Source organism: Triticum aestivum, chromosome 3B (assembly GCF_018294505.1).
Source record: "Triticum aestivum cultivar Chinese Spring chromosome 3B, IWGSC CS RefSeq v2.1, whole genome shotgun sequence".
NCBI lineage: Eukaryota > Viridiplantae > Streptophyta > Magnoliopsida > Poales > Poaceae > Triticum > Triticum aestivum.
This window is the reverse complement of record NC_057801.1, coordinates 90,343,763-90,366,405: the sequence shown is the minus strand read 5'-3', so window position 1 is coordinate 90,366,405 and position 22,643 is coordinate 90,343,763. Positions and strand designations below refer to the sequence as shown.

The 22,643-nt window shown below is 49.9% G+C and overlaps 2 protein-coding genes across 2 annotated transcripts; both read right to left on the bottom strand.

Moving 5' to 3' along the window:
• Nucleotides 1–1,275: 1,275 nt before the first annotated feature.
• On the bottom strand, nucleotides 1,276–3,644 carry LOC123068812 (pentatricopeptide repeat-containing protein At5g66631). The gene has a single exon (XM_044491482.1). The coding sequence runs from the start codon at nucleotides 3,558–3,560 to the stop codon at nucleotides 1,686–1,688; it is 1,875 nt and encodes a 624-aa protein (XP_044347417.1). The 5' UTR covers nucleotides 3,561–3,644; the 3' UTR covers nucleotides 1,276–1,685.
• Nucleotides 3,645–11,130: 7,486 nt separating this feature from the next.
• Nucleotides 11,131–15,225, bottom strand: LOC123068811 (serine/threonine-protein phosphatase 7 long form homolog). The gene is made up of 6 exons (XM_044491481.1): nucleotides 15,012–15,225; nucleotides 13,773–14,440; nucleotides 12,624–13,678; nucleotides 12,222–12,516; nucleotides 11,710–12,091; nucleotides 11,131–11,541 (listed from the first exon to the last, which is right to left on the bottom strand). Exons 2-5 carry the CDS (start codon nucleotides 14,433–14,435, stop codon nucleotides 11,720–11,722), a joined length of 2,385 nt encoding a protein of 794 aa, XP_044347416.1. The 5' UTR covers nucleotides 14,436–14,440; nucleotides 15,012–15,225; the 3' UTR covers nucleotides 11,131–11,541; nucleotides 11,710–11,719.
• Nucleotides 15,226–22,643: the final 7,418 nt, after the last annotated feature.

Sequence of the window (22,643 nt, the reverse complement as noted above, 5' to 3'; positions counted from 1 at the left end):
TAATACATGCTGAGTGTAGACATGTTGAGTACATGCATTTGATGTTGTTTGGTAGAGGTGGATGTACTGAGACATGCTAAGCTGAGACTCTATTTGGTAGCTTGCATCTGTTTAGACATGTCGGTCGGTACTGTAGCAACTGGTATTTTCAAAGAAGTGAACAAAACATTTTAAAAATGTTAACAATTTTTTGAAACATGGAAATATAACATTTTTTTTGAAAATTTAAACCCTTTTTGAAATTCAGAAGTTTTTTAAAAAAATTAAATAAAATTTGGAACTTCGTTCTTTGTAAAAATATAAACAATTTTTGAAAATCTAAATATTTTTTGAAAAAACAAAATTTTAAAATAATCCGAACATTTCTTGAAAAAATAATTTTAAAAAATAAATCTAATTTTTTGAAACAAAATTTGAAATTCTGAACATTTTTTGAAAATCTTAACAGATTTTGAAAATCTGATCATTTTTTTAAAATTTAATAAAAAATTGACAATCTGGATTTCTTTTTGAAAATTTGAACCAATTTTGAAAATCTGAACCATTTTTGTATTCTGGACATTTTCTGAAAATTAAATTATTTTTTAGAAATTCTAGACATTTTTTGAAACACGTTGTCACTAGCTTCGGTCATACCTGCTGACCAGCGAACGGTTGTTGGGGTGTTCTCTCTTCGTGCATGCTAAGAGGGTATTTGGGATAAGCTCGTGTATGGTGAGGAGGCCCCGTGCAGAGTACCAAACACTCAAAAGTGAGTCAAGGAGGGAATTTTTGAGCTCATGCATCCTCCATGCACTCTAACAAACACGCACTAAGGGCCTTGATGCAACATGGTTTTGGCCGCGGTCCGGGTGGTGGAAGAGGTCCTGGAGGCAGGAGGGGGTCGTGGTTGCGATGGATGAGGACCAGGACGAGGGGCTCCCGGTGAGACTTTTGTTGATGGGACCGACAACTCTGAATGATCCAGATGCTACGATGACGGAGGCCGAGCTGAATAGGAAGCGGGGCGCTGCCCTGACCCGCTCACTCTGAAGGACCTCATAATGGATACTACGGGAGGTCCGGATCTTCCGAACAGGTTCTTATAACTGGACTCAAAGTGGCGACATATTATCTTTTCTCCACACCTTGTCTTTAGTCAATTAGCACATCCTTAGTTATTTCATACATTTATGTTACTCCCTCTGTTCATTTCTATAAGACATTTTAGACAGCTGAAATTAAACTGTTTTAGGTGTTGTCTTAAATGTCTAAACGGCCTTACAAAAATGAACAGAGGGAGTACTCCTTTCTTTTGCATGAACGTCCAATCACAATACATCTTGTGTGTTTGTTTTTCTTGAGATTCTTTCAATTCCGATAGACTGCTAGAAGTTACTTTTTGATGTGAAAGTGTGCGACACAAAGTGTGGCTGAATGGAAACAACTAAAATCGCTAGTATTCTCCTTCTCGTTGAACATTGTGAGGGTGCCGAACTCGTCGTCAATCGAGAAGGAGCGGGAGCGAGAATGCCGGACGACATTGGGAGAATGGAGCAGGGGCGGCGTGGTGCTCCCACTGAAGGTGACCTTATTTAGCTGCAATTCCATTCTTCCTCCTCGATGTTGCCATGCTTCTTCTTTACTAGCTGCAATGCCACTGAAAATGCTGTGCTCTTGTATCTCAACTCTGAAGTGGAGCAGCATCAATCAGTGCCTCCATCAGCCGCCAATTGCTCTGCATCATGCCGCCTAAAGCACCCGGAATAGATGCCATACACCTTGTTCAAGTCCGCGGCGCTCGCCGTCCACACATGCCCCGGCGCCGCCCCGGGAAGGCCGCCTCCCGCCGTGATCATCTCCTCGCACCTCTCCTCGACCAGCGCCGCCTCCCGGAGTTTCCCTTCCCGCCACAGGCTCTTCACAAGCAGCGCCTTGGTGGGCGCGTCCGGCGCGACCCCGGCGCCGCGCATTTCGTCGAACAGCTTCAGCGCGAGCGCCGCGCGCTCCCGCTTGCAGTAGGCCCTGATCAGCACGGCGTACATGTGCCCGTCGGGCCGCAGCTCGCACTGCCGCACCATCCCGAACAGCCTGTGCACGCCCTTGAGGTCGCCGGCGCCGGCCAGGTGCTCCATCAGCCCCGAGAAGGTCTGCAGGTCCGGGAGCACGCCGCGCGTCACCATCATCTCCTCCAGGAGCTCCGTGGCGTCGCGCCCTCGCCGGCACTTGGCCATCGTCCTCAGCAGCGACGAGCAGAGCAGCGCGAGGTTGGGCCGCGACACGGGGCCGCAGATGGAGTCGGCTTCCCGGAACACCCTCACCGCCGCGTCGGCATTCTTGGAGAGCCCGTAGAAGTCGACGATTAGACGCACGGTGGCGAACGGGAGGAGGATGCCGTCGTCTCGCACCTTGGCCAGCAGGCGCTCCACCAGGTCGTCGCGGCCGGCGCGGGCCAGGATGGCGGCCATCCTCGCCACGGTGTCGCGGTCGTGCGCGAAGCCGCCGGGGCGGCACGCCACCCAGCAGAAGAACTCCCACGCCGTCCCCGGCTTCCTGAACGCGCGCAGGAGCTTGCACACGAGCCGCGGCGTCCAGACGATCCCGGCGGCCTCCAGCTCCGCCACCTCCTTGGGGTCCCAGCCTTCCAGCGCCCTCGCGAGCTCCCGCGGGTCCAGCCATGGCTTGAGCGGCGTCTCCTTAGCTCTGGGCGTGTCCTTTTCACCGTCCTCTTCCTCCTCGCTGCCTCCCTCGCCGTCCGCGTCGTCCACGGCGTACGGGATCCTTGCGTCCGGCGAAAGCTCCTCGACAAAGTCCTCGGTGCCCTCCGTGTGGCCGGCTTCCCTCATGGCGGCGATGGCAGCCCGCGTCTGCGGCCCGGGCATGACGCCGTCGACGGCCGCCATCTCGCGGACCAGCCACCGGAGCTGGTCGAACCTCCCGGCGTCCGCGAGCGCCTCGGCGAGCACGTTGTACTGCCGGGTGGTCCGCCGCGTGCGCAGCGACGGCAGGAGCCGGAACACCTCGAGCGCCTGGTCGACGAACCCCGCGGAGGCAAGGTGGGCGACGACGACGGTGTAGGTGCGCGCGTTGGGGAGCGCGCCCTCGCGGACCATGGCGCCGAACGCGTCCACGGCGGCGGCGTGGTTCCCAGCGCCGGCGTGGAGGTCGATGACGAGGGTGTGCGCCTCGGCGGGGCGGTGCGGGGCGGTCGGGATGGAGGCGAAGGCGGCGAGGGCGGCAGGGTGGTCCCCCGCGGCGGCGAGGAGGCGGAGGCGCACGAGCGGGGGAGGGGGCAGGGGGAAGGAGGCGAGGAGGGAGCGGAGGTCGGGGAGCGACGCGGGGTTGGCGAGGCGGGAGGCGAGCGCGTGGAAGAGCGGGAGCGGGGCCGGCGAGGGGAGGGCGCGGAAGAAGGAGAGCGCCGCCGCTGGGGTGGGCGCGGCGCGGATGCCGTGGAGCGCGACCACGGGGTCGTCGGGTGGGGGCGGCGGCGGGGAGGAAGGGGAGCGGAGGCGCAGGCGCAGCGAGTCGATGAGCCGCGCGCGGCGGAGGTAGGTGGCGACGCGGCTGCCGGGCGGGGGCATCGCGTGGCGGCGGCGGCGAGACGAGGGACGCCCGAGCTCGTCGTCCCCCCAGCTCAAGAGAAAGGTTTTAGTACAACTCAAGTCATCTGCACCCAACAGTACAGCCACATGACAGGTCGATAGCATTTCATTTCTTCAGTTTTTCATAGATAATTTTAAGCACACACCATAATTTCTGCATGATTTCCCTTCAATTCAGTTTAGTTCATGATGAGAACTTGATTCAATTCAGGTAGAACCAATTCACTTCAGATTTCAGTCCAGAAATGGGATGGGAGTACTTGACTCAATTCTATCATGTTTTCCCATGCACATGTGAATTCAAGAAGAGCAACACATTACACATCATTTAACATGATACAGTTTCGGTCTAAGATACTTTTAGGAACAGACAGTTTGGGGGAAAGATACTACATGTAGATCAGTACTTCCTCCGTCTAGGTGAGTAAGTCATTTTAGGTTGTGCACCGTGACGAAGGAGGAGGAGAAAACGAGAGAACTTAATATTCATTTGCTAATTAATAGCATTGCATGCAATGAACTAACCACTGCATGTCGTGTTTGGTAGTCTCAAGTCATTAAAAGCATGCACACCCGAAACAAATGCCCCGACGCGAGTTTTGGACTCCGCAGCGCCTCCTCCCCGCCGCTCGCCACTCCGGCGACGGCGTCCACCCTCCCGCCGCCTTCCACTCCGGAAGCGGCGGCCACCCCCCTGCTGCGGTAGGTCCGGCGCCCGCGCCCCTTCCCCCTGTCCCCCCTCTCCCGCGGAGCACCGCCATGTCCTGTACTCCGCGCTCCGTCACTTCCTCCTTCCGCCGCGCCGGTGAGCGTCCCGTGGTGTCCGGGCTCGGTCTCTCTTCCGAATCCGAGTCCTCGGAGGCGCAGGGCCCGGCGGGGCTTGAGGCTGATGCTGGTGCTGGTGCGTTGACGACGACGGCGGCGGGCGCGCCGGAGTGGGTGCGGCCCCGCCCGTCAAAAAAGGAGCTTTGGCTGCGTCGCCTCGCCGATGGCTCGGGCCCTTCGCGTGCCACTCCCCCCGCCAGAGCGCGCCGCGAGATCTCGTCGGAGATGATGGGACTATGCTTCAAATGCTTCGAGGAAGGGCATTTCAAATCTGACTGCACCAACAAAGTCGTTTGCTTCCGCTCCAAACTCCCCGGCCATGAGTCCAAGGACTGCAAGAGACCCCGGAGCCCCTCGCCGGAGGAAGAGCTCAGGCGCTCGACGGCGGCAAAGGTGGCACGCAAGGACCAGCCGCTCCGCCCGCCCGGTGCCGCGGTCAAGCACCCCCCGCCTCCTCCGCCGCCCCCGCTCGTCCCGGCCGCGGCCTGGCCGCGCCTCCATGCTCCCCGCCTCGAGCCCCCACCGTTTGAGCGGTTCAACCCCGGCGAGCTCTGCGTCGTGCGCCGCTCGCTAGGCATGGGTGACCTGGAGCGGCGGCTCCAGTTCGCCATGGTGGCCTACACGGGAGGAGCGAGGCACGACATCCCCCCCGAGTTCGTGATTCAGGCGCTTGGCGCAGTGGTCGGTATCGAGCCGGAGTGGCTCTCCGTCCACTGCTTCAGGCCGGAGGACTTTCTGGTCGTCTTCGCGAGACAGGATCATCGCAAACAAGTGGCGGCCAAGCCGTTCATCGAGTTCCAGGGTGTGCGGCTATACTTCCGCCAATGGAATCGCCAAGCTCAAGCTGTTCACTCCGTCCTCAACTTCAAGGTCTCTCTTGTTCTGGAAGGGATCCCACTGCACGCTTGGGAGAGGGAGATTGCAGAGGACCTGCTGGGCTCCTCTTGCCTGGTGGATTCGGTGGCGCCGGAGACCTTTGCGCGCCGCGACCTTTCTGCTTTCAAGCTTACCGCCTGGACGGCGGACCCCGAGGCCATCCCCTCTCTCCGATGGCTGGCCATCCCTGAGCCGGGACTGATCGCTCCTCTGTCGGAGCCAGCGTTGCTTCAGTATAAGATCTTAATCCACCTGGACTCCTTCACTGACTTCTCCTATCGCGACGAGCCGCTGGGTCTGGGGGTCTCATCGGACAGCGGCCAGAGCAGGCTCCCATCTGATGGCAGGTTCAGTGGCAGCGGCGGTTCGGTTGCCGCACCTTCTCCGCATCGCATGCCCTGGCGTTTTGGTTGCCGGGATGATAGAGGTCTCGCCGGTGTTGGAGCTCAGCGGAGTTCGCGCGGCGGAGCAGTCTCGCCGGAGCGTCCGCCTGCTGGTGCTGACTGGCACATACCGCCAATGGTTGCCAGGGACTTTGTGTCAGCTGCGGGACCCGCCATTCCATCCAAAGATAGGCTTTCCATCAGAGTTTCAGCTTTTGACCGATTGACCACGCAAGAGGGACCCACAGACGCTTCGGGTGTTCGTTCAAATGAAGAGATAAGGACTGTGACTGTGGCGGGACCAGACAGACTGCATGCTGTTACGCCGCGGCAGGAGAATGCGCATGTTCCCGTTGGCGGCTCAAGCATTGGTGGGCCGCACAGGGCGGTCGCGGAGGGGCCCGCCACTGCGGTCTCGGATCCGCTCCTGGCCAATCGCGTGGACGATCTGCTGCCATCGAGAGACGTTGAGTCAGGGTCGCTGGTGGTGCGCGACCAGCCTACGTTGTCTCCGGCAGCAAGGACTCTAGAGGTGGGGACGCCGAGCGCAACAGCCGAGGAGATGCGATTTGTTGGGGCCGACAGCAGGGCTCCCACGCGGGATCCTTTCACCCACCCCGAGGCAACGGATCACGACAAGACTGGACAAGAGGAAGCAATACAACCAATCATTGGGGCCGACAGTTCGCAGCCCAAGGAGATTATGCGGGACCCACTGTCGGTTGCTGCAGCATTGATGGGACACTCTGATGGGAACCATGCATGCAACCCATTGGAGGAAGCGGTCTCCCCATGCACGTCTGCCCCTTCGCTGCGCTTGGAGTCTGAGATGCACACTGTTCCTGGCCTTCCGATCGCGCCAACCTCAGCGATAATGATTCAACCCCAGGCCTTGCCGGAGACGGGCTTGTCGGATGGCATGACCCCATAGGAAGCCATCGCCTATGCACGTCTCAAGAGTTTCTGCTCCTCCATCGTCAAGAAGCTTGCCCCCCCCCTTGTTGCGCGAAGTTTCCTCCCTTCGTCCGGAGGCCGAGCCGTTCACTCCCAAGCGCACTACGTGGTCGTCCAAGAAATCTGGGGGAACGGGCGCCCACAAGTCTGGCAAGGTGGAGAATGTGCTTCTGCGCGCTCGGCTTGGTCCCGGAAGACATGGTGGTCGATGACGAGGCCGTAAAGGAGATCCAAGAGTTGTTTGATTCACCACTACGTGAGCAGCACGTCAGGGTCATTGCCGCCCTGTTTGGCAAGTGCGTCCCCAACAACGTTGATCTTGCTGGAGGCTCCGAGGCTTCGATTGAAGTGTGCTGAGTTCTACCCCCCCCCCCCCCCGGTGTTGGAGTTGTCGATCATCCATGGATTACAACCCACAAATTTTATGCTGGAATGTGAGAGGATTAAATAATCCAGCTAAGAGGAAAGTAGTTAGAGAGTTCATTGCCTCGTTGAGAGTCAACATGGTGTGTTTACAGGAGACCAAATTGGACACTGTGGATCAATTTTTAGTTTTGCAATGCATTGGGCCATCTCTTGATGGTTTTTCCTACTTGCCTGCGGTGGATACGTGTGGAGGTATCTTACTTGCCTGGGACTCCTCGTGCCTGACGGTGGATAACATATAGGTCGACACTAATTTCCTAACAGGCAAAGTGAGACAACTGGATGGTAACGAGTGGTGGATCTCAGTAGTGTATGCCCCCAGGGAGATGAGCTTAAAACTCAATTCCTCAACGATCTTTGCGCCCGTAGACTGCTTTGCCCCGGCCCGTGGATGTGCCTCGGCGACTTTAATATGATCCTTCGTGGTTTAGAGAAGAGCAATCAGAACCTAAACAGAGCAATGATGACAAAATTTCAAAACTTTGTCGATGACCATGAGCTCAAGGAGCTATACATGCATGGGCGCAGGTTCACTTGGTCGAACGAGAGAAACACTCCGACTTTAACCAAAATTGACAGATTGATGGTTTCGGTGGAGTGGGAGTTGGCTCACCCGGACTATCTCTTGCAAGCTCTATCCACCAGCGCGTCGGACCATGCACCACTTCATCTCTCTACGAGCAACATGCTTGGAGCTAAAAAGCGCTTTCGCTTTGAGCTCTATTGGACAAAGCTAGATGGATTTGAAGATGCCGTCAGAGAGGCTTGGGTTTGCAACAATGAGATCTTCGATCCGTTCAAAAGGCTGGATGCGCTGTTCAGGAACACGGCCTCCTATCTGCAAGCTTGGGGGCAGAAAAAGACCGGCAATATCAAAATGCGCATGAAAACTGCAAATTGGCTGATTGCGAAACTTGATAGAGCCCAGGAGATGAGAGATCTGTCTGATCTGGAAACGTGGCTGCGCAGAACTTTGAAGCTCTCCCTGCTTGGTCTAGCATCTCTCGAGCGAACCATAGACAGGCAAAGATCAAGGATCCGTTGGCTGAGAGACGGTGACGCCAACACCAAACTGTTCCAGGCCGTTGCTAATGGGAGACGAGCGAAGAATTTTATATCTTGCATCAAAAAAGGTGATGAAATCGTTACTGATCAAGCGGACAAAGAGGATGTCTTCTCCGAGGCCTTTGAAAACCTACTAGGAAAAGCTGATGCTCGGGTTAATGCGCTTGATTTGGAGTACCTCCAGATTCCTCGATGCAATCTCGGTGAACTTGATCTCATGTTTACGGAAGAGGAAGTCTGGAAGGTGATCAAAGAGATCCCCGCAGAGAGAGCACCTGGCCCTGACGGTTTCATTGGGGCATTCTACCACACCGCTTGGCCGATCATCAAGGGAGACATTATGGTGGCTCTGATGAAGCTTTATGTGGGAGATGGCAGAGGTTTTGAGAAGCTAAACCGTGCGCATATTGTTCTGATCCCCAAAACCCCCGATGCTCTGGAGGTTGGCGACTACAGGCCGATTAGCCTGCCCCATAGCTTTGCCAAGCTTTTTGCCAAGCTGCTGGCAAACAGAGCGAGTCCCCGCATGTCTGAGATCGTGGACATCAATCAATCAGCTTTCATTAAGGGGAGGAACATCCATGACAACTACCTCCTCGTAAGGCAGCTCGCTCGGAAGCTCAATGCTAGAAAAGAGAAGGGGTTGTTTCTCAAGCTGGATATCTCAAAAGCCTTCGATTCTTTGTCGTGGCCATTCTTGCTGGAGAACCTTAGAGCAAAGGGCTTCGGCCAGAGGTGGATTTCCTGGATTTCGATCCTGCTCTGCTCAGCAAACACCAGAGTGTTAGTCAATGGAGTCCCGGCTCGGCGCTTTCGACATGCTAAGGGGCTAAGGCAAGGTGATCCAGTCTCACCGCTGCTGTTCGTGATCGCCATGGACTCCCTCACCTCCATTCTCAGAAAAGCAACCGAGCAAGGTGTCATTAGCTCTTTCAAAGGCGTCTCTGCTACTCAGCGCCTTTCTCTATATGCCGATGACCTGGCACTTTTCCTGAGGCCAACCACACAAAACCTGACATTTGTCAAGGACACCTTTGACATATTTGGCAACGCTTCTGGTCTCAAAATCAACTACGGCAAATCCAACGCGGCCCTAATCAGACACAACGAGAATGATCAGCAGAGAGTGGAGGAGATACTGCATTGCAAACTGGGAAACTTCCCATGTCGTTACCTCGGTCTCCAACTTGCTATCAACCAGCTAACTAGAGCGGACTGGCAGCCGCTTCTTGATCAAGTGAGGAAGTTCATTCCGGCCTGGCAAAGAGGACTCATTCAGAGGCCAGGGCGACTGATCCTTGTCAAAACCGTGATCGCCGTGCGGCCCGTGCACCAACTCCTTGTGCTTGACCCTCCCGTGTGGGTTCTTGAGGAGATTAATAAGTGGATGCGTTCCTTCTTCTGGGCTGGCAAAGAGAAAAGCCATGGCGGTCAATGTCTTGTCGCGTGGGACGCGGTGTGCAAGCCAACAACCTTTGGAGGTTTGGGTGTGAAGAATCTGGAGCTGCAAGCGTTGGCACTTCGTGTGCGTTGGGAATGGCTGAGAAGAACGGATCCGACTAGGCCATGACAAGGGCTGCATTTGATTGTTGACGAGCAAGCGCGAGAAGTTTTCAATAGCCTCGTCAGAATCAAGGTGGGGGAGGGATCTAGCGTCCTCTTCTGGAAGGACCGCTGGATTCATGGAGTGGCAATCGTTGACATCGCCCCTCTACTTCACGAGATGGTTAGCACGAGGAACAAGAACAGAAGAACGGTGAAGGATGCTCTCACTAACAATGCATGGACGCATGATGTGCAAGGCGAGCTGTCTTTCTTGGGACACATGCAAGTTTACTCCCTTTGCCAAGCCATCAACTCCGTGGAGAGGGACGTGGCGGAGCCCGACCAATTCACTTGGCCTTGCCACGAGTCCGGAAGATACAATGCCAGTGCCACATACAAGTGGCTTCACATGGGACAGATTAAAACCCCCACCGCTGAGAGCATTTGGAGAAGTTGGGCGCCGTTAAAATGCAAAATCTTCATGTGGCTTGCCTGCCAACACCGCCTCTGGACCTCTGATCGTCGGGCTCGACACGGCCTTCAGGACGCACCGTCGGCATGCTACACGTGTCTTCAAGATGAGGATAACCCTGATCACATACTCGCTCAATGTGGTTACGCGAGAGAGGTTTGGCTCACTTGTTTCAACGAGTGGAGGCTCAATACTCAAATCCCCGGCCCAGAGGCCACGTTCTTGCATTGGTGGCTTGAACAGAGGATGCAGGTCAAAGGCAAGCTGAGACCAGGATTCGACTCCATCATAATCTTAATTGCCTGGGCACTATGGAAACAACGCAACGCACGAGTCTTTAACAATGTTCCTAGGCAAAGATCGGTGGCTCAACTTAAAGATGAAATCCTTGATGAGATCGAGGATTGGAGGAAGGCTGAGCTTGGCGGAGTTGGTGCTTTAGATCCTTTTGTGAGAGATTAGTTTTAGCAGCTAGGGCGTAGGTGTTGAGTGGGTTCGCCCTACGACTTGTTTGCATCTCGTATGGGTTCTTGTACATATTTCTCTGCCTTCTATAAAAATACGGTATGCCGTTGGCATACTCTCGAAAAAAAAACATGCACACCCCACATCTCTTATTGGTTGATATGTCAAGAAACAAGAAACGAGGTAGAATTTAATGCACCGCGCTATGTGTTTTGGGATTATTTGGTTTTCGTAAGATGACTTACACACCTAGACGGAGGGAGTAGACGCTTTCCCAAACTGTAACCATGGCTAAGGAGATACTACTACATGGATCAACATGCACAATTCAGCACAACAAATGGTTCCATGGACCAACACTGAAGCCTCATTCCCTAAAACAGCCATCGCCGCATACGATACAGAAACCAGAAAAACAGGGAACATCGGACCGAGGCCAGAACCGGTTTCCACCTATCTGGTTTTCCCCGGTCAAAGCGAAGCTGATCGCAGATAACATTCGCTGGAGAATCAAAATGTGGAGGAAACTCTTTGAAGGTGTGCCGAGGAAATCATCTGAGACGATTGCTCTGTCGATCTCTGCAACATGCGCTCCCCGGAGCATCAGGGACAACAAAGCCTGGGAGTAACCACCAGTCAGGTAGAATGAGTTCACTTCAAGTTTCAGTCCCACAAATGGGATGAATGAGCTATAGTTGTTCACCATATGGCTGTGCCAACGGAGGAGTTCATTGTAGACCATGGACATATAGACACGGGATCCATGCTACGACTGCCTACAAGAAAAAATAGAAAACGAGAACCATACTCCTCTCACTGCAGATTTGCGATCTCCATCGCTTCTACAGCAGCCAATGTTAAACTTGCCAGAGGCATGAACTTCTGGAGTCGCTAACCATCACACCTTTTCTTCAGACCACGACCTTACATGACTGAAACACACAAAGCCCTGTAATTTTCAAACAACAGCAGTAAGCAGAGAAATAATGGTCCAAGAATCATTTGCGCGATGGTTCAACTAAAGCAGAGGCAGACCAAAGAGAACATGATAAAATAGAATGAAGTATGTCACGGCTGTCCAACAAGAGCGGCAAAACTGTAATTCTGAATCACTCACCAAGCAGGTTTCATCTTGGAGCTGGTCCACCCCTCCTCCTCTTGCTTGGTGACCTTGAATGGACCCTGCTGTTCACTTGTGTATGATCAACCTGGAATCGAGTCCGCTTCTCACGAACAGGGCCCGACTCATTCTCCTGATCAGGCACCATGGAGTTATTTAACTCATCCTCTGTGTCCCTCTGGCCCTCGGACCCCTGTTCAGCTGCAATAGTTGTTGAATCTGGAACCGCAGCAGCAATGTCGCAAAGTGATGACCCGCCAAGTTCCCCAACAAGTTCTACACACGTTCTAGTGACTCGCTCAATGAAAGCGCTACATTCGCCTCTGGAGCAGCCCTTTTGTGAAGCTGCCTCCTTCGCCAGAATAGTGAGTTTGTCGGTCTGGGATGAAACATGGAGGTGTCAGAAATATTCATGTGTATGCAGAAGAAGATGATCTGAATCTCTGCGCTTGATAACAATGTGTGCGTCATGAGAAAATTAAACACATCTTACAAGTAGAATATCGTACCACTGAGTGGATCAGATGAGCTCTGGGGGTGTACCGAAGCTTTGAAGCACGCAAAGAATCTTCATTGTCAGCTGTTGCAGTTCGCACGGATGCCCCATCCTGGTGGCCATTACTTATTCTTGGTGTGCAGAGGCGGATACGTGTCGACCGTCTGTACCACCGCAAATAATCCATGTAGTTGGCATGATCGTATGGTCGTTCTTCCATGACAACATGCTGCTCCTTTACTTCCCACATATCCACAAAAGACTTGTGCTTATCTGCCCAATCACTACGGACCTTTCCACGGCAACACCTGCAAAATCATCAGAAAACCTTATGGGTGGCTACTGGTACATAATTTCCAACTTCCTCGAATCGAAAACAATCATGCACAGACAACAGACATATCTTTGGACATACCAATGGAGTTCCACGCTGGTGTCCCGAAATGGTGGCGGGCATTCCTGATGGAGACCAAATTGACGCATCACTCTCTCCGGTGTGTAAACCTCCACCATAAAGAAAAAAACTAGAGGTGCTTGAGTTAGCCACAAATGAGAATCCTGGGTACATATAGGTGCAAGATGTAGTGTCTTCACGCGGTCGTCCCTATATGGGCTCCAAACAACCTGGTCATCTGTTAATAAGTCGAACTCATTTGTAAAGTGCTCGTAGCAACGTGCTGGAGCTGACCGATACGTGCACGCCCCCACAACCCATCTGAGACCAACTGTTGGTCTATCCCTGTCATCCTCTAGCTCATCGACGTTTGGGAATTTCGGCTTTAGCATATCTGGCCTGCCGATTGGGAAGCGCTCCCATGACCAGAACTGAAGGAGCAGAAGGCAACCAGTCAGATTACTTTGATCTGATTGCCTCCTGCAAGCATCACACATTGCCCTGTAGAGATATGCCAGAGTAGCAGAACCCCAACTGTATGAACCAATGTTCTCAAGATCAGCTATCAGCGGAAAGGGATATACGGTGTACCTATCACCAGAGGCATCAGGAAACAATAGACCACCAACCAGGCTAAGGATGTATGCCCTTGCATGCTGCTTTACGGTCTCCTCGTCGGCGTCTTCAGGGCACTTATTAAACTCGGCTCTGACCCATGCAACCCTCAACCCAGGACGGGACTTATCAGAAGGAGGTGTCTTCCCAAGGTAACGCTGGTACAATTCAATGTAGGACTCTGTTTTGTTTACAATGACAGCATGTCCAGAGATAGGTAGCCCAAGAATCATCGCAACATCCTGTAGTGTGATTGTAATCTCACCACAAGGCATGTGAAAAGTGTGTGTCTCAGGTCTCCACCTATCAACTAGTGCAGAGACGAGTGCACGATCAATGGAGGGCAGTCCAGCCCTGCAAATGTTCGCCAACCCCATCAACCCAGCTGGCCTAAGGTAACGTTCGTACCGCTTGTCAAACCGAAGAGGCTCACGGTTACGAGGATTGAGCTCACTTAGATGCTGTGCCAAATCAAGGAAACAGAAATCAGTGGACTATCACTATACCAGATTTATTTGCATATAATGATATTGATACAGGTTGTCATTGATGTACCTGGCCTGCTGCTAAAGCACGAGCACGATGAACCTCGTCATACAGCCCAATTAAAAGATAGCTAGTTGTATCAACTGTCCCTGAAGCTCCACACTGGTACTGACCAGGCTGAACCTCTTCACCTGCAAACCGCCCACCAATGCCAGCACGGGCCCTGGTGCTCCTTGTTTTTCGTAGTCGTGGATGAACGGTAGGTGCATTGACTGTCACCATCAAAGGAGTAAAAAGAGGAGCGCCCTGTTCTGGATCTGGTGGTGGGGAATTCTGGCACTGCGCATCCGGTGGTTCACTGTCCAGCAATGCAGGCTCTGGGGAAACCGACTCTGCAGATGGACGCTCCTCTGCCTGAACATAAACCTCCAGGCAATTCCAGTCGGTGCCATTGAAAACTGCTTTGACATAGTTACTCCAGGACATATCGTCGTCGATAGGCACCATGATGAAGTGCCGATGAGCGCCACCGCCAACATTCGTCCTCCCCTGTGCACGAAGGTCGTGCATTGTAGGTTCCAGCCCGAGCTTCTTGTACACAGCATCAATTAGCTCACTGTATGTGGGTGCTGCCTTGAACCATATACCCTGCTCGGAGAGGTCCCCGAATTCCACCCCATTCGGACCCTTCACCAGCTCCCCGCCGCTGTAAATTCGCACAAATTTGTCCATTGCCCCTGCCAAACATGAATGCACTCATTTCAAAGAGTGCCCAAATTTACAATACAAACGTTATAGACCAAGAAATGTGATTCATGAGCACGTCAGTACTCATTCCGGCAAATCATGGAGCACCAAATTGGACAACACCAAAAGGAAGTTCGTTCCCCCAATTGAGGTGCCAAGCTAAGTAGAGGAGTCACCATTGATTAGAACCACTCCAAGGGTAATAAAGGAAAGAAACTAGGATTAGTATTAGAATCGAAGGAACTAGTATTCTTGGCCCCAATCACATAGGCGCCGTTCGTCTCAAGTTCCCCGCTGCTGAAAACCCTAGCTAAGCTTTCCCCCCACCCCCCACTTCACTCCCACTGCTAAGCTATACCACTGGTGCCGAACACAACAGCCTAGCTTTGTTCTCGCTGCTCGCAGAGGCCGCACCAGCATCCAAAGTGAAATCGGAAGAACTCGTAATCGAAAATCGCCCCCCAAATCTCCGGCGAGTACAGCTCGCGCGAGAGGGCTAGGGTGGCTCCAGGGCGGGTGACGGACGAGCGCGCCTGGCCGGGAGGGAGGGGCGGAGCTTACCGAAAAGGCGCGGGAGGGTTCCGCGGCGGCGCCGACGTCGCCGGGGACGGTGGCGGCGAGTAGGTGGGAGCTCGCGTCAAGCGTTTATCACTGCTGCGGTTTTGGTCTCCAACGCTGGAGAGTTCAGCGTCTACAAAGGAAATGACACATAGCTCTTCCGGACATACAAAAAAATGGAGAAATTTCAGAAGTTGCGTCTAGATGAATGAATAGAAATAATAGAGTTAGGGCGTCTCCTCAAAATGGACAGCGCAAACGTCCGTGGTTGTGTTTGCAAACATGAATACGAAAGCCGGTGGTCCAACTTTATATACCTCAAATGTTCACTCTATCAACTTTAAAATAGCTTGTGAGCTACAATCCTCCCGTCAAATAACTGATCAATTGTGTATGGTGGCATTTAATTGGTGAAGCGGACGTCCGGACTACCGCAAACATTTCCTAACTTTACTTCCGGTTTGTGGGAATCGGACATGTGAACATGTCCGCGGACAAATACAAATCCGTGTTGGATGGTAAACTACGTCCAGACAGCTCTACCCAAACGTATGCAGGTGTTTTGAAGGTCAGTATTGAAGATGCCCTTATAAATTGAACTTATAAACCTGTAAGACATAGTCGGGACAACCAAACACTCAAGACAAGACCACACCGACTCGGATGCAGTTATGTCAATACAGGTCCTTGCTCTAAATCCTCTATAACACTAAGCTCCCTAGTTTTTAAGGCCTCACAATCAATTGAGGTCTCCAATTGCAATTGGGTCGACCGATTTTGACCGAGTCAATAATTTCTTAATGCTCTCTCATTTAATTATTTTATACTATACACTATGCTCCCTATTTTTTAAGGTTTCACTATTAATTAAGGTCTTTAATTAAGAATTGGGTCACCCAATTTTGATCGGGTCAACAATTTTTCAAGAAGCTCTCCCATTTAATTATTTTAATTCACTATATTCCCTAATTTTGAAGCTCTTTCATTCGTTTGAGGTATTCAGTTTTGGATTTGGTTTATGATGTTGATTGGGTCAATGATTTTATAAATCAATTAGCAGCAACCGACCTATAAAAACATATCAACTCCGTGCACCCTTCTATCACCTAGAAAAAAGAAGCGCCACAATCTGATACTATAGCACCAATATAGTACATTGATACGTCCATTTTGCATCATGCTTTTATATCAATATTTATTGCATTATGGGTTGTTATTACACATTATGTTTCAATACTTATGGCTACTCTCTCTTATTTTACAAGGTTTACTATGAAGAGGGGGAATGCCGGCAGCTGGAATTCTGGCTGGAAAAGGAGCAAATATTGGAAACCAATTCTGCACAGCTCCAAAAATCCTGAAACTCCACGGAAGTCATTTTTGGAATTAATAAGAATTATTGAGCGAAGAAAACACCAGATGGGGCCCACACCCTGGCCAGGAGGGTGGGGGCGCGCCCACCCCTACTGTGCGCGCCCCTTGTCTCCTGGGCCCCCTGGTGGCCCTCCGGTGCCCATCTTCTGCTATATGAAGGCCTTTACCCTGGAAAAAATCATAAGCAAGATCACGAGACGAAACTCCGCCGCCACGAGGCGGAACCTTGACGGAACCAATCTAGGGCTCCGGCGGAGCTATTCTGCCGGGGAAACTTCCCTCTGGGAGGGGGAAATCTGAAGGAAATATGCCCTAGAGGCAATAATAAAGTTATTATTTATTTCCTCATATCGTGATAAATTTTTATTATTCATGCTAGAATTGTATTAACCGGAAACATGATACATGTGTGAATACATAGACAAACATAACGTCACTAGTATGCCTCTACTTGACTAGCTCATTAATCAAAGATGGTTATGTTTCCTAACCATAGACATGTGTTGTCATTTGATTAACGGGATCACATCATTAGGAGAATGATGTGATTGACATGACCCATTCCGTTAGCCTAGCACTTGATCGTTTAGTATGTTGCTATTGCTTTCTTCATGACTTATACATGTTCCTGTAACTATGAGAATATGCAACTCCCGTTTACCGGAGGAACACTTTGGGTGCTACCAAATGTCACAACGTAACTGGGTGATTATAAAGGAGTACTACAGGTGTCTCCAAAGGTACATGTTGGGTTGGCGTATTTCGAGATTACGTTTTGTCACTCCGATTGTCGGAGAGGTATCTCTGGGCCCTCTCGGTAATGCACATCACTATAAGCCTTGCAAGCAATGTAGCTAATAAGTTAGTTACGGAATGATGCATTACGTAACGAGTAAAGAGACTTGCCAGTAACGAGATTGAACTAAGTATTGGATAACGACGTCGAATCTCGGGTAAGTAACATTACCGATGACAAAGGGAACAACGTATGTTGTTATGCGGTTTGACCGATAAAGATCTTCGTAGAATATGTGGGGGCTAATATGGGCATCCAGGTCCCGCTATTGGTTATTGACCGGAAACGTGTCTCGGTCATGTCTACATAGTTCTCGAACCCGTAGGGTCCGCACGCTTAACGTTTCGTTGACGATATAGTATCATATGAGTTATGCATGTTGGTAACCGAATGTTGTTCGGAGTCCCGGATGAGATCATGGGCATGACGAGGAACTCCGGAATGGTCCGGAGATAAACTTTGATATATGGGATAATAGTGTTTGATCTCCGGAAGGGTTCCGGAATTCACCGGAAGGGGTTCCGGATGTTTCCCGAAATGTTTGGGTACGAGAACACGTTATTTGGGCCAAAGGGGAAAGCCCACAAGGTTTTTGGAAAGCGCAAAAGGAAGTTTTGCAAAGTCCAGGGGCCAGACGCCAGGGTCCCTGGCATCTGGGTCCAGATGCCGGGAACCCTGGCGTCTGGCCCTGGAGTCCGAGAAGGACTCTTGCCTTTCGGGTGAAACCGACTTTGTGGAGGCTTTTACTCCAAGTTTCGACCCCAAGGCTCAACATATAAATAGAGGGGCAGGGCTAGCACCAAAGACACATCAAGAAACACCAAGCCGTGTGCCGGCAACCCTGTCCCCTCTAGTTTATCCTCCGTCATAGTTTCCGTAGTGCTTAGGCGAAGCCCTGCGGAGATTGTTCTTCACCAACACCGTCATCACGCCGTCGTGCTGCCGGAACTCATCTACTACTTCGCCCGTCTTGCTGGATCGAGAAGGCGAGGACGTCATCGAGCTGAACGTGTGCAGAACTCGGAGGTGCCGTGCGTTCGGTACTTGGATCGATCGGATCGTGAAGATGTACGACTACATCAACCGCGTTGATAAACGCTTCCGCTTTGCGATCTTCAAGGGTATGAAGATACACTCCCCCTCTCGTTACTATACATCACCATGATCTTGCGTGTGCGTAGGAAATTTTTTTAAATTACTACGTTCCCCAACAATGGCATCAGAGCCTAGGTTTTATGCGTTGATGTTATATGCACGAGTAGAACACAAGTGAGTTGTGGGCGATACAAGTCATACTGCTTATCAGCATGTCATACTTTGGTTCGGCGGTATTGTGAGATGAAGCGGCCTGGACCGACATTACGCGTACGCTTACGCGAGACTGGTTTCACCGTTACGAGCACTCGTGCTTAAAGGTGGCTGGCGGGTGTCTGTCTCTCTCACTTTAGCTGAATCGAGTGTGGCTACGCCCGGTCCTTGCGAAGGTTAAAACATCACTAACTTGATGAACTATCGTTGTGGTTTTTGATGCGTAGGTAAGAACGGTTCTTGCTAAGCCCGTAGCAGCCACGTAAAATTTGCAACAACAAAGTAGAGGACGTCTAACTTGTTTTTGCAGGGCATGTTGTGATGTGATATGGTCAAGACGTGATGAGATATAAGTTGTTGTATGAGATGATCATGTTTTGTTGAAGTTATCGGCAACTGGCAGGAGCCATATGGTTGTCGCTTTATTGTATGAAATGCAAACGCCCTGTAATTGCTTTACTTTATCACTAAGCGGTAGCGATAGTCATAGAAGCAATAGATGGCGTAACGACAACGATGCTACGATGGAGATCAAGGTGTCGCGCCGGTGACGATGGTGATCATGACGGTGCTTCGAAGATGGAGATCACAAGCACAAGATGATGATGGCCATATCATATCACTTATATTGATTGCATGTGATGTTTATCCTTTATGCATCTTATCTTGCTTTGATTGACGGTAGCATTTTAAGATGATCTCTCAACTAATTATCAAGAAGTGTTATCCTTGAGTATGCACCATTGCGAAAGTTCTTCGTGCTGAGACACCACGTGATGATCGGGTGTGATAGGTTCTACGTTCAAATACAACGGGTGCAAAACAGTTGCACACGCGGAATACTCAGGTTATACTTGACGAGCCTAGCATATACAGATATGGCCTCGGAACACGGAGAACTAAACGTCGAGCGTGAATCATATAGTAGATATGATCAACATAGTGATGTTCACCATTGAAACTACTCCATCTCACGTGATGATCGGACATGGTTTAGTTGATTTGGATCACGTGATCACTTAGATGACTAGAGAGATGTCTATCTAAGTGGGAGTTCTTAAGTAATATGATTAATTGAACTTAAATTTATCATGAACTTAGTACCTGATAGTATTTTGCTTGTCTATGTTTGTTTGTAGATAGATGGCTCGTGCTGTTGTTCCGTTGAATTTTAATGCGTTCCTTGAGAAAGCAAAGTTGAAAGATGATGGCAGCAATTACACGGACTGGGTCCGTAACCTGAGGATTATCCTCATTGCTGCACAGAAAAGTTACGTCCTGGAAGCACCGCTGGATGCCAGGCCTGCTGCTGATGCAACTGACGACGTTAAGAACATCTGGCAGAGCAAAGCTGATGACTACTCAATAGTTCAGTGTACCATGCTTTACGGCTTAGAACCGGGTCTTCAACGACGTTTTGAACGTCATGGAGCATATGAGATGTTCCAGGAGTTGAAGTTAATATTTCAAGCAAATGCCCGGATTGAGAGATATGAAGTCTCCAATAAGTTCTATAGCTGCAAGATGGAGGAGAATAGTTCTGTCAGTGAACACATACTCAAAATGTCTGGGTATAATAATCACTTGATTCAACTGGGAGTTAATCTTCCTGATGATAGTGTCATTGACAGAATTCTTCAATCACTGCCACCAAGCTACAAGAGCTTCGTGATGAACTATAATATGCAAGGGATGAACAAGACTATTCCCGAGCTCTTCGCAATGCTAAAAGCTGCGGAGGTAGAAATCAAGAAGGAGCATCAAGTGTTGATGGTTAACAAGACCACCAGTTTCAAGAAAAAGGGCAAAGGGAAGAAGAAGGGGAACTTCAAAAAGAACAGCAAGCAAGTTGCTGCTCAAGAGAAGAAACCCAAGTCTGGACCTAAGCCTGAAACTGAGTGCTTCTACTGCAAGCAGACTGTACACTGGAAGCAGAACTGCCCCAAGTATTTGGCGGATAAGAAGGATGGCAAAGTGAACAAAGGTATATGTGATATACATGTTATTGATGTGTACCTTACTAATGCTCGCAGTAGCACCTGGGTATTTGATACTGGTTCTGTTGCTAATATTTGCAACTTGAAACAGGGACTACGGATTAAGCGAAGATTGGCTAAGGACGAGGTGACGATGCGCGTAGGAAATGGTTCCAAAGTCGATGTGATCGCGGTCGGCACGCTACCTCTACATCTACCATCGGGATTAGTTTTAGACCTAAATAATTGTTATTTGGTGCCAGCGTTGAGCATGAACATTATATCTGGATCTTGTTTGATGCGAGACGGTTATTCATTTAAATCAGAGAATAATGGTTGTTCTATTTATATGAGTAATATCTTTTATGGTCATGCACCCTTGAAGAGTGGTCTATTTTTATTGAATCTCGATAGTAGTGATACACATATTCATAGTGTTGAAACCAAAAGATGCAGAGTTGATAACATAGTGCAACTTATTTGTGGCACTGCCGTTTAGGTCATATCGGTGTAAAGCGCATGAAGAAACTCCATACTGATGGGCTTTTGGAATCACTTGATTATGAATCACTTGGTACTTGCGAACCGTGCCTTATGGGCAAGATGACTAAAACGCCGTTCTCCGGAACTATGGAGTGAGCAACTGATTTATTGGAAATCATACATACTGATGTATGTGGTCCAATGAATGTTGAGGCTCGCGGCGGGTATCGTTATTTTCTCACCTTCACAGATGATTTGAGCAGATATGGGTATATCTACTTAATGAAACACAAGTCTGAAACATTTGAAAAGTTCAAAGAATTTCAGAGTGAAGTGGAAAATCATCGTAACAAGAAAATAAAGTTTCTACGATCTGATCATGGAGGAGAATATTTGAGTTACGAGTTTGGTCTACACTTGAAACAATGCGGAATAGTTTCACAACTCGCGCCACCCGGAACACCACAACGAAATGGTGTGTCCGAACGTCGTAATCGTACTTTACTTGATATGGTGCGATCTATGATGTCTCTTACCGATTTACCGCTATTGTTTTGGGGTTATGCTTTAGAGACGGTCGCATTCACGTTAAATAGGGCACCATCAAAATCCGTTGAGACGACGCCTTATGAAATGTGGTTTGGCAAGAAACCAAAGTTGACGTTTCTTAAAGTTTGGGGCTGCGATGCTTATGTGAAGAAACTTCAACCAGATAAGCTCGAACCCAAATCAGAGAAATGTGTCTTCATAGGATACCCAAAGGAGACTATTGGGTACACCTTCTATCACAGATCTGAGGGCAAGATTTTCGTTGCTAAAATCGGATCCTTTCTAGAGAAGGAGTTTCTCTCAAAAGAAGTGAGTGGGAGGAAAGTAGAACTTGATGAGATAACTGTATCTACTCCCTTATTGGAAAGTAGTTCATCACAAGAACCGGTTCCTGTGACAACTACACCAATTAGTGAGGAAGCTAATGATATTGATCATGAAACTTCAGATCAAGTTTCTACTGAACCTCGTAGGTCTACCAGAGTAAGATCCGCACCAGAGTGGTACGGTAATCCTATTCTGGAAGTCATGTTACTTGACCATGATGAACCTACGAACTATGAGGAAGCGATGATGAGCCCAGATTCCGCAAAATGGTTTGAGGCCATGAAATCTGAGGTGGGATCCATGTATGAGAACAAAGTGTGGACTTTGGTGGACTTGCCCAATGATCGACAAGCCATAGAAAATAAATGGATCTTCAAGAGGAAGATGGATGCTGATAGTAGTGTTACTATCTACAAAGCTAGACTTGTCGAAAAAGGATTTTGACAAAGTTCAAGGTGTTGAATACAATGATATTTTCTCACTTGTATCGATGCTTAAAAGTCTGTCTGAATCATGTTAGCAATTGCCACATTTTATGAAATTTGGCAAATGGATGTCAAAACTACATTCCTTAATGGGTTTATTAAAGAAGAGTTGTATATGATACAACCAGAAGGTTTTGTCAATCCTAAAGGTGCTAACGAAATGTGCAAGCTCCAGCGATCCATCTATGGACTGGTGCAAGCATCTCAGAGTTGGAATATACGCTTTGATAAGTTGATCAAAGCATATAGTATTATACAGACTTGCGGTGAAGCCTGTATTTACAAGAAAGTGAGTGGGAGCTCTGTAGCATTTCTGATACTATATGTAGATGACATA

Bases quoted from the DNA above. Each gene is read 5' to 3' on its own strand.
- LOC123068812 (XM_044491482.1), bottom strand. From the start codon at position 3,560: ATGCCCCCGCCCGGCAGCCGCGTCGCCACCTACCTCCGCCGCGCGCGG.
- LOC123068811 (XM_044491481.1), bottom strand. From the start codon at position 14,435: ATGGACAAATTTGTGCGAATTTACAGCGGCGGGGAGCTGGTGAAGGGT. The intron at 12,517-12,623 runs GTATGTCCAAAG...ATGATTTTGCAG, and splicing joins ACCAGCGTGGAACTCCATTG to GTGTTGCCGTGGAAAGGTCC. The intron at 12,092-12,221 runs GTACGATATTCT...GTTTCATCCCAG, and splicing joins CTCATCTGATCCACTCAGTG to ACCGACAAACTCACTATTCT.